Source organism: Vespa velutina, chromosome 2 (genome assembly GCF_912470025.1).
Source record: "Vespa velutina chromosome 2, iVesVel2.1, whole genome shotgun sequence".
Taxonomy (NCBI): Eukaryota; Metazoa; Arthropoda; class Insecta; order Hymenoptera; family Vespidae; genus Vespa; species Vespa velutina.
The window spans coordinates 10,364,500-10,378,312 of record NC_062189.1 but is presented as its reverse complement, the minus strand read 5'-3'; the positions used below and the strand labels follow the sequence as shown (position 1 = coordinate 10,378,312).

The following is a 13,813-nucleotide window of genomic DNA, read 5'->3' as shown; positions in this document are numbered from 1 at the left end:
GTTAGTATCGCTAATATTGTTATTATCGTTATATCATTATTATCGTTACGATCGATTTTATCATTATTATAGTTATTATCGTTATTGATGTTTTAATCGTTATTATCGTTACTATAGTCATTATCTTTATTATTATTATTATTAAAGTTATTACCTTTATTATCGGTATTATAATTATTAGTGTAACTATCGATATTTTCGTTATTAACGTTTAAGCGATATTATAGTTATTACCGCTATTATCGTTATTATCGTTATAATTTTTATTATCGTTATGATCTTTCTTACCTTTATTATCGTTATAATCTTTATTAAAGTTATTACCGTTATTATCGTTATTATTGTTATGATCGTTATTATCGTTGTTACCATTATCGTTATTATTGTTATTATCGTTGTTACCTTTATCATCGCTGATAACGCTATTATCATTATTATCTTTATTATCGTTGTTAGTATTATTATTATCGTTATTATTGTTATTAAATTTATTATCGTTATTATTAGTATTATCGTTATTATCGCTATTATAGTTATTATCGTTATTTTCGTTGTTATTATTATTACTATCGTTATTATCTTTATTGTCGATTTTATCGTTATTGTTATTCTTATAGTCCTTAATATCGTTATTATCGTTATTGACGTTATTATCTTTATTATCGATCTTATCGTTATTATTATAGTTATTATTGTTATTTTATTTAACTTTATTATCGTTATTAGTGTTATTGCCGTTATTTTCGTTAATATCTTTATTATCGTTATTTTCGTTATTACTTTCATAAACGTTATTATCGTTAACGTTAACATCATTATTATCGCCATTTTAGTTGTAATCGTTATAATCGTTATCATCGTCATTATTCTTATTATTATAATAATTATTATTATTATTACTGTCACCACTATTATAATAATAATAATAATTATTATTATAATAATTATAATAATAATTATTATTATTACAGTTATTTTCGATATTATCTATATTATCTTTTTATTTTATTATCATTACTATCGTTATTATCGTTATATCTTTATTGTCGTTAATTACGTTATTACTGTTCTTATCGTTATTATAGTTATTATCCTTATTATCAATTTTATAGTTATTATCCTTGTTATCGTTATTACCGAAATTAACATTATTATCGTTATTATTATCATTATCTTTATTATCTCTATTATAGATATTATCGTTATTATCGTTATTATTATTATAATTGTTATTATCGTTATTATCGTTATCATTGTTATTATAGTTATTACCGATAATATTATTATTATTTATTATCATCGCTATTATCGTTATCATTGTTACTTTCCTTATTACCGTTATTATCTCTATTATAGATATTATCGTTATTATCGTTATTATTATTATAATTGTTATTATCGTTATTATCGTTATCACTGTTATTATAGTTATTACAGATAATATTATTATTATTTATTATCATCCTTATTATCGTTATCATTATTACTTTTCTTATTACCGTTATTATCTTTATTATCGTTATAATTATTATTATTGTTAATTTTATTTTTATTTTTATTATCGTTATTTTAGTTATTATCGCTATTATCGTTATTATCGTTATTATTGTCATTATCGTAATAAAATTTAATATCGTTATTAACGTTATAACAGTAATTATTGTTATAATCGTTGTTATCGTTGTTATCGTTATTACATTTATTATCGATTTTATCGTTATCATTGCCCTAATCTTTGTCATCGTCATTATCGTTATAATCGTTATTATCATTATCAACGTTATTATCGTTATAATCGTTATTATGGTAATTACCATTATAATCGTTATTATTATTATTATTTCTATTATCGTTATTATAGTTATTATCGTTTTTATCGATATTATTATTGCTATTTTCATTTCTACCATTATTATCGTTATAATCGTTATTATCATTATTATCATTGTTATTGTTATTATCATTATTATCGTTATTATCTTTATTTTTGTTATTATTCCTATTATTTTCCTCATTATTGTTATTATCGTTAACGTTGTTATTATCGTTATTTTGATTATTATTATTCTTATCGATTTTATCGTTATTTCCGTTATTATTGTCATTATCGCTATTATCTTTATTATCGTATTTATCGGTATCATCGTTCTTATTATTGTAAACGTTATTATCGTTATATACGTCCTTACCGTCATTATCGTTATTATTGTTGATATCGTTATAATCGTTATTATCGATATTATCGTTATTAACATTATTATTATTATTATCATTACTGTGGATATCGTTATTATTTTTATTATCATTTTTATCGTTATTATCGTTATAATCGTTACTACCGTTATTATTGTTTTACCTTTATTATCGTTATTATCGTTATCATTAATATCGTTATAATCGTTTAATATCGTTGATATTATTATTATTATCGTTATTACCCTTATTGTCGATTTTATCGTTATTATTATTATTATTATTTTCGTTATTATCGTTATTATCCTTATCATCGTTATTATCTTTATTATCGTTGTTAGTGTTATTACCTATATTATCGTTATTATCGTTATTTTAATTATTATTGTTATTATTTTTATTTTCGTTATTATTACAATTATTCTACTTATTATCGTTATTATCATTATAATTGTTATTATCGTTATTATTATTATTATAATTATCATTATAATAGTTATTACCGTTATTATAGTTGTTATCGTTATTATCGTTATAATCGTTAATAATGTTATTATCGTTATTATCCTTATTATCGTCATTACCCTTATTTACTTTATTATAATTTATAACGTTATTGTCTTTATTATCGTTATTACTCTTAGTATCAATTTTATAATTGTTATTGTTGTTATCGTTATTATCGTTATTAACATTATAATTATTGTTCTTATCTTTTCTATCGTTATTGTCGTTATTATTTTTATCATAGTTATTTCCGTTATTATCGTTATAATGTTTATAATCGTTATTATCGGTATAATTATTATCATCGGCATTATCGTTTATCGTTATTAAACTTATTATTGTTATTATCGTTATTATCTTGATTATGGACATTATCGTTATTGTTATTATTATTATTATTATTATTATTATTATTATCGTTATTATCGCTATTATGGTTATTAGATTTATTATCCATATTACCATAGTAATATTCATTTTCGTTATTGTCGTTAGTATCGTTATTATTACTAGTATTACCATTATTATCGTTATTACCGTTATTATCGTTATTAACGGCATTATCGTTATCATTTATATTATTATTATTACTATTATTATTATTATTATTCCGATTATTATTATTATTGTTATTTTATTATTGTCTTTAATATCATCATTATCGTTATTACCGTTATAATAGTTATTATCGTTTTATCATTACTTCTCATATTATCGTTATTATCGATATTATCGTTATAATAGTTATTAGCATTATACTTGCACTTATAGTTATAATCATTATTTCTGCTATTACATTTATAATTGTTACTATCGTTATTATCGTTATAATCTTTATTATCATTATTTCCTTTTTAAACGTTATTATCGTCATTATCGTTATATTCTTTATTATCGTTATTATCGTTTTATTTGTTATTATCGTTATTATCAATATTATTATTATTATAATCGTTATTATCATTATTCTCGTTATTATTATTATCGACATTATCGTTATTTTCGTCATTATTGTCGCTAATATGTTTGTTATCGTTATAATCGATATTACCGAAATTATATGTATTATTATAATAATTATTATTATTATTACAATGCTACTATTATTACTATTATTATTTTTGTTATTATAATTATTATTATTATTATCTTTATATTAGTTTTCATAGCTATGATTTTTATTATCATTATTACCGCTTTTATCGTTATTATCGTTATTATTATTATTATTTCCGTCATCATAGTTACTAAAGTTAATATTGTTGTAATAGTTATAATTAATATTATAATTATTATCGTTATAACGTTTATCGTCGTTATTATCTATATTATCTTTATTACCTTTATAATCCTTATTATTGTCATAGTTATTATCGTTATTATCATTATCGTTATTATCGCTATTATCGCTATTATAGCAATTATCGTTATTATCGTTATTATATTTATTTCCGTTATAATCGTCATTGACGTTATTATCGTTGTAATCGCTATTACCGTTATTATCGTTAATATTATTATTATTATTATTACGTTTATTATCGATATTCTCGTTATCATGTATATTACCGTAAATAACGTTATTATCGTTATTATCGTTATTATCGTTAGTACCGCTATTATCGTTACAATCTTACTTATTTTTATTATCGTTATTAACTACATAGCCCTTATTACAGCTATTCCTGTTATTATCATTTTTATCGTTATTATCGTTAAAATATTTATTTTCGTTATTATCGTTCTTATCGTTTCTTTGATTATCGTTTTTATACTTATAAGCGTCATTGTCGTTATAAATATTATTATCGTTTTTATCGTTAATATCGTTATTATCATTATTATCATTACCGTTATTATTGTTATTATCGTAAATATCGTTATTATCGTTGTAATTGTTATTATCGTTGTAATGGTTATATCGTTATTATCGTTATTATCGTTATCATCGTTATTATCTTTATTTTCTTTATTACCATTATAATCGGAATTATTGTTACGTTATTATCGTTGTTACTGATATTATCTTTATTGTCGTTATTATTGCTATTATCGTAATTATAGTTATAATCGTTGTTGTTAATATTATTATCGTTATTATCGTTATTCTCTTTGTTATCGTTATAACCGCTCTGATCGTTATTATGATTATTATCGTTGTTATTATTATTATTATTGTCATTACCGTTATTATCGTTATAATTGCTATTAACGTTATTTAAGTTATTGTCATTATAATCGTTATTATCGTTATAATGTATATTATAGTTACTATTATTATTATTATCGTCATCACTTTCAATGTCATTAGTATTGTTATAATCGATATTAGTATTATTATTATTAACTTTATAATCGTTACTATCATTATAATCGTTATTATCGATATTATCGTTATTTTCGTTATAATCGTTATTATTGTAATAATCGTTATTATGTTTGTTACGTTTATTACCGTTATTACCATTATTATCGTTATTAATATTATTATTATCGTCATTTACGTTATTACCGTTGATATTGTTTCCATCCTTATTATTATTATTATTATTATTATTATTATTATTTTCGTTATAATCGTTATTTTCGTTATTATAGTAATTATAGTTTTCATCGTTATTATCTTTATTATCATTATTATCAAAAATACCGTTATTACCGTTATTGTTGTCATTATGTTTATTAGTGTTATTATCGATATTATCGTTATTATCGTAATTATCGTTATTATCGGTATTAACGTTTTTACCGTTATTATCGTTATTACCATTGTTATCGTTTTTACTGTTATTTTTGTTATAATCGTTATTATTTTTATCATCAGTATTTTCTTTATTATCGTTAATATCTTTATTATCGTTACAAACGTTATTATCGTTATTATCGTTATTATATTTATTACTATCATTCTTATTATCGTTATAACCGTTATTATCGTTATTATAGTTATTATCGTTATAATCGTTTTTAACGCTATTATCGTTATTATTTTTATTAACGTTATTATCGTTAAGCAGTTATAATTCTTATTATAGTTACTATCGAAATTATCGTTATAATGGCTGTAATCGTTCTTACTGTTATTATCGTTATTCCCGTTATTATCGTTATTATCGTTATTACCGTAATAACATTATTATTGCTATTATCGGCATTATCGATAATGTCGTTTTTTTAAGTAATTATCGTTATTACCAATAAAATCGTAATAACCTTTAACTCTATTATCGTTTTTATCGTTATCATCGTTATGATAGTTATTATAGTTATTTTATTATAATTATTATCATCTTTTTTATCGCAATCTTCGTTATTATCCTATTTATCGTTATTATCGTTCCTAGCGATATTATTATTATTATTGTTTTTATTGTTATTATCGCTATTATCATTATTATCGTCAATATTTTTATTATTATCTTTATTATCGCTATTATTGTTATTATCGTCATAATCATTATTATATATATTATCGTTACTATCGTTATTATTATTATTTATACCTTTATTAACAATCGTTGTTTACGTAATTATCGTTATTATCGATATTTTCGTTATTATCTTTATAATTATTACTAATATCGTTATTATCGTTATAATCGATATTATCGTATTTATTATTGTTATTCTCTTTATTATAGTTATTATCGTTATAATCAATATTAAAGCAATTACCATTAGTAAGGTTATTTTTATTATTATCGTTTTTATTTTTTTTATCGCTCTTATCATTTTATTATTGTTATTTTCGTTATTATCGTTATAATCGTTATTATTGTTATAATCGTTTTAATCGTTATTATCGTTATTACTGTTACTATCGTTATTACTGTTATTATCGTTGATATCGTTAGTATCATTACTATGGATATTATCGTCATTAACGTTATTATCTTTATTGTCGATATTACCGCTATTATCGATATTATCGTTATTATCGTTTTAATTATTATTATAGTTATTTCACTTATTAACGTTATTGTCATTATTGTCGTTTTTATCATTATTATCAATTTTATCGTTAGTAATATTATTATTATCGTTATTATCGTTATAATCGTTATAATCGTTAATTCCGTTGTTATCATTTTTATCGTTATATCGTTGTTATCGTTATTATCATTATAATCGTACTTATCATTATTATAGTTATTTTCATTATTATCTTTTTAATTGTTATTATCATTATTATCTTTAATATTATTATTATTATCGTTATTATCGTTATCATCGTTATTACCTTTACAATCGTTATTATCTTTATTATCGTTATTATAGTCATTATCGTTATTATCTACATTATCGTTCAATCGATATTATTATTATTTACATCTTAATTATCTTTATTAGTGTTATTATCGTAATAATTATTACTACAATCGTTATTACAGTTATTTCCATTATTATATGTATTATCGTTAATATTGATTATTTAGTTATTATCGTTACTATCCATATAATCGTTGTTATAATAATTATTCTTGTTGTTAGCCTTATTATCGTCATCATCGTTTTTATAGCTATTATTGTTATTATTATTATTATTATCATTGTTACTATCGTTATCATCGTTATTATCCTAATTATCGTTATTATCGTTATTATCTTGTTATGGTTATTATCGTTATTATGCTCATTATTGTTTTTAACGTAATTATCGTTATTATCGATATTATCGCTAATATCGTTATTATCGTTATTATCGTTATTATCGTTATTATCGATTTTATCGTAAATATTATTGTTATTATCGTTAATACCGTTATTAACGTTGTAATTGATATTATAGGTATTACCGTTATTATCGTTATAATTGTATCATCGTTATGTTCGTTACCTTTATCGTTATTAGTAACGCTATTATCGTTTTTATTGCTATAATCGTTATTATTATCATTATTGAAAATATTATTATAATATTTATTATTATTTATATTACTACTATTATAACTAGTATTATAATTTTTATTATTATTCTTATTAATATTAATGTCGTTCTTATCGTCATTATCGTTATTATCGTTATTTTATTTATTATCGTTTTTATTTTTATTATATTTATTACCGTTCTTATCGCTATTATAGTTATTTTCCTTATTATCAATTTGATAGTTATTATCGTTGTTATCGTTATTGACGAAATTAACGTTACTATCGTTTTTATTGTCATTATCGTTAATAACTCTATTATAGTTATTATCGTTATTATGGTTATTATTATTATAATCGTTCTTATCGTTATTAACGTTATCAATGTTATTATAGTTATTATCAATATTATTATTATAAATTATTATCATCGTTATTCTCGCTATTGTCGTTATTATCGTTATTTTCGTTATTTTTTTCTTCATCTTTATTATTATTATTATTATTACTTTTAATATTACTTTTGTTATTACTATTATTTATTTTATTATTATTATTATTTTGTTATTGTCATTAATATCATCAATATCGTTATTATCGTTATTATCGTTATAATCGTTATATCGTTTTATCATTACTTCTCTAATTATCGTTATTATCGTTGTTACCGTTATAATCGTTATTACCGTTATACTTGTACTTATCGTTATTATTTTTATAATCGTTATAATCATTATTTCTGTTATTACTTTTATAATTGTTACTATCTTTATTATCGTTATAATCCTTATTATAATTATTACCGTTACTATCTTTATTATCGTTATTACCGTTATCGTTATTATTGTTATTTTCGTTTTTATCTTTATTAACGATGAGAGCGCTATTATCATTATTATCTTTATTATCTTTGTTCTTATTATTATTATCGTTGATATTGTTATTAACGTTATTATCGTTATTATTGTTATTATAGTTATTATCTCTATTATAGTTATTATCGTTATTTTCGTTGTTATTATTATTACTATCGTTATTATCTTTATTGTCGATGTTATCGTTATTGTTATTATTATTATCATTATTACCGTTATTATCGTTATTGACGTTATTATCTTTATTACCGATCTTATCGTTATTACTATTATTATTATTGTTATTTTTTTATTATCTTTATAATCGTTATTAATGTGTTTGCCGTTATTTTCTTTAATATCTTTATTATCGATATTTTCGTTATTACATTTATAATCGTTATTATCGTTAAGGTTAAACATCATTATTATCGCTATTATGGTTGTAATCGTTATAATCGTTATCATCGTCATTATTCTTATTATTATAATAATTATTATTAATAATGCTGTCACTACTATTATAATTAATATTATTATTTTTAATATTATTATTATTATTATTACAGTTATTTTCGATATTTTCATCATTATCGTTATTATCGTTATTATAGTTATTATTTTTATTATCATTATTATCGTTTTTATCGTAAATATCGTGATTATTATTATTATTATCGTTATCATCGTTATTATCATTAACATTGTTATTATAGTTATTATTATTATTAATTCTGACGAAATAATCGTTTTCATCGTTATTATAGTTATTATCCTTAATATCGTTATACTCGTCATTAAAGTTATTACCGTTATAATTGTTATTATCTTTATTATCGTTACTATTCTTATTATCGTTTTATAGTTATTATCGTTGATATCGTTATTACCTATATCATAGTTATATCGCTATTATTATTATTATGATCTTTTTTAACGTTATAATCGTTATTATCGTTATTACAGCTATTAACTTTATGATCGATCTTATCTTTATTATATTTATTTTCGTTGTTATTATTAGAATTATAGATATTATCATTATTATCGTTAGAATCGTTATAACTATTATTATCGTTATTTTAGTTATTATCATTAATATCGTTATTATCGTTATTAATATTATATTTATTATTATCTTCTTCACGTTATTATCGATATCGTTAATATCGTTTTCATGGTTATTATTGTTATTAACGCTATTATCGTAATTATCGTTATAATCGTGATTTCCTCTATTGTCGTTATTATCGCTATTATCGTTGTTATTGTTATGATTATCGTTATTATCGTTAATATAGATTTTTTCGTTATGATTATTGTCATAATCGTTATTATCATTTTTATCGTTCTTACCGTTATTATCGTTACAATCGTACTTACGTTTATTATCGTTATTAGCGTCATAATCGTTATTACCGCTAGCTCCGTTATTAACGTATTACCGCAACTATCGTTTTAATATATATTATCATTATTACCGTTATTAACGTGTTTTCTTTATTATCGTTATTATCGTTATTATCGCTATAATATTTATTTTCGTCATTATCGTTATTTTTGTCACCATAATTATCGTTATTGTCCTTTTAAAAGTCATTATCGTTATAATCGTTATTATCATTGTGATCGTTAATATTGTTATTATCATTATTATCATTATCTTTATTATCGTTATAATCGTTATTATCGCTATTATCGTTATTATTGCTATTTCCCTTATCATCGTCATTGACTTAATTATCGTTATATTCGTTAATATCGTTACCGTTATTATCGTTATTATCGTAATTATCGTTATTATCGTTGTCATGGTTATTATCGTTATTATAATTGTTAGCGTTATAATAGTTATTATTGTCATTATCATTATTATCTTAAATGTAGTTATTATCGATATTATTATTATTATTATTATCATCGTTATATGCGTTATTATTATTAATATCATTTTTATCGTTATTATCGTTATTATCGTTATTATTATTGTTACTATCGTCATTATCGTCATAATCGATAATATTGTTATTATCGTTATTATTATTATTATTATTATCGTTAAAATCGTTATTATCGGAATAGCAGTTATTATCGTTACTATCGTCATTATCGTTATTGTGGATAATTTCCATATTATCGTTAATATGGTTATTATGGTATTATCGTTATTATCACATTTATTGTTATCATAGTTATAAATTTCATTATCTTTACGATCTTTGATGTCGTTATTATCGTTATCGTTTCACTGTTATTATTATTATTATTATCGTCGTTATCGTTATTATCGTTAATATTGTTATTATCATTAGTATTGTTATTAATATTGTAATTATTATCGTTATAATCTTTCTTACCGTTATTATAATTATTATTGTTACTATGGTTATTATCGTTATTACCGTTTTTATCGTTATTTTACTTATTTTCGTTATTATTTTTATTATCATTTTATCGGTTTATCGTTATTATCGTCATTATAATTATTATTATCTTTATTATCGTTTTTATTGTTGTTATTAATATTATTATCACTATTATCTTTATTTTCTTTATTAACGTTATTAACATTATTACCGTTATTACCGCTATAAACGTCATTAACATTATTATGGTTATAATCGTTATCATTGTCATTATCGTTATAATTTTTATTATTATTATTATTTTTATTATCGTTATTTTGTAATTATCGTCCTTATCTTTATTATTATTATTATCATTACTACTACTAATATTATAATTATTATTATTATTATTATTATTATTATAATTATTTTTACTATTATTATTATTTTTATAATTATCGTTAATTTCGTTATTATCGCTATTATCCTTAAAATCGTAATTGTCGTTATAATTGTTATTATCGCTATTATACGTATTATCGTTATTATCTTTATTTCCCTTAGAGTCGTAATTATCTTTGTCGTTATTATCGTTATTATCGTCATTACCGCTATAACCGTTATAAACTTCATTACTGTTATTATCGTTGTTATCATTATTATAGTTATTACCGTTATTTTTGTAATTTTCGTTATTACTTTTATTATTATTTTTACCGTTATTATCATTATTATTTTAATTATTGTCGTCATTATCGTTATTATAGTTATTATTGTTATGATCGTTATTATTATTATTATTTACTCACGTTATAATCGTTATTATCGTTATTATAGTCATTATCTTTATTATCTTTGTTATCGTTATATTCGTTATTACAGTTATTAACGTTATTATTGTTATTATCTGCATTATCGTTATTATTCTTATCATCTTTTTTATAGTTATTATCGCTGTTATTGTTGCTATCTTTTTTAACGTTATAATTATTATTATTATCGTTGTTATCATTATTATCGTTATTACCGTTATTATTGTTATTACTGCTCTTTTCGTTATTATAGTTATGATCGTTATTATCTTTATCATCGTTGTAAAAATCATTGCCGTTATTATCATAATTTTCGTTATTATCGTTTTTATCGTTATTATTTTTAATGCTTTTGTTATCGTTATTACCGTTATTATCGTTGTCATTAATATTATTATCGGTTTTATTGTTATTAACGTTACTATCGTGATTAACGTTATTATCGTTATTATTATTGTAATTATCGTCACTACCGTTATTATCGTATTAACGATGTTATCGTTATTATCGTCATTATCATTAATACCGTTATTACCGTTATTATCGTCATTCTCATTATTATCGTTATTATCGTTATAATTTTCATTAACGTTATAAACGCTATTATCACTATTATCGTTATTATAGTTATTATATATATTAGCGTTATTGTTAGTATTATTACCGTCCTCATTTTCAATATTTATAATATTGGTATTACCGATATTATTATTATTATTATTATCGTTATAATCGTTATTACCGTTATTATATTTATTATCGTTATTATCGTTATTATGGTTATCACCGTTATAATCATTATTATCGTTATTATTGTTATAATTATTATCGACATTATCGTTCTTATCGTTAATATTGTTACCATACTTATTATTATTTTTAATTACGTTATAATCTTTATTATCGTTATTATAATTATTATCGTTATAATCGCTATTATCGTCATTAGCATTATTACGATGATTATCATTTTTATCATTATTACCTTTATAACTATTACTATTACTGTCATTAACGTTATTACCGTTAATAATGTTATTATCGTTATTATTAATGTTATTATTATTATCGTTATAATTGTTATTAACTTTATTACCCTTATTATAGTTATTATTATTATTTTTCCTATTATCGTTATTAACGTTATTATCTTTATTATCGTTACTTAAATTATTAATGTTAATATCGTTCACGATATTACCGTTATTATCGTTATTTTCGATATTATCATTATTACGGTTATTAACGTTATAGTCGTTATTGTCATTATTATATTTATTATTTTTAATCACATTATTACCCTCTTGTTTATTATTATTATCGTCATTATCGTTATTACTGTTAATGTTGTTACATTCTTTATTGCTATTATTACTATATCCGTTATAATCGTTATTATCGTTATCATCGTCATCATCTTTATTATCGTTATTATCGTTATTATAGTTATTATCGCTATAAGAGTTATTATCGTTATTAAAGCTATTATCGTTATTATCGTTATTATCATTAATATTATTGTTATGATTATTATAATTAATATAATTAACATTATAATCGATACTATTATTACATTTGTTTTTATCGTTTTTATCATTATCATCGTTATTGTCTTTATTACTCTTATTATCGTTATTAACGATACTTTCGTTATTACTAATATAATCGTTATTATCGTTATCGTTATCATCGTTATTACCTCTATTATCGTTATTATCGTTATTATCGTTATAAATGTTATTATCGTCATTATCAATATAAGTATTATAATTATTATTATTATTTCTATTACTATTATTATTATTATTATTATTATTATTATATTTGATATGATTATTATTTTTATTATTATCGATATTATCGTTATTATTGTTATTATCATTATTATCGTAACTTTAGTTATAATAGTTATTATCGTTCTAATCGCTATCAAAGTTATCACAGTTATTATCTTTATTATCGTTATATTCATTTTTATCATTATTATCTTTATTAACATTATTATTGTTATTATCATTTTTATAATTATTATTATAGTTATTTTCTTTGTTACCGTTATTATAGTAAATACCGTTATTATCGTTATTATCATTATTACCGCTATTATCATTATCATCGTTATTACCGTTATTATCGTTACTATCGATACAATCATTATTATCGTTATTATCGTTATTATTGTTATGTTCGTTGTTATAGTCATTAACGTTATTATCGTTTTTATAGTTAA

General features: G+C 20.4%; 1 protein-coding gene across 1 annotated transcript in view; it reads right to left on the bottom strand.

Moving 5' to 3' along the window:
• LOC124947080 (uncharacterized protein DDB_G0287625-like) overlaps positions 1-12,725 on the bottom strand; it is a gene marked incomplete at its 5' end in the record, with an annotated part of 40,838 nt that extends 28,113 nt beyond the window's left edge. Inside the window, 5 exon segments of the mRNA XM_047488735.1 lie at positions 11,469-11,575; positions 11,652-11,697; positions 11,752-11,820; positions 12,183-12,398; positions 12,618-12,725. Of these exon segments, the coding sequence (XP_047344691.1) occupies positions 11,469-11,575; positions 11,652-11,697; positions 11,752-11,820; positions 12,183-12,398; positions 12,618-12,725 (546 nt within the window).
• Positions 12,726-13,813: the final 1,088 nt, after the last annotated feature.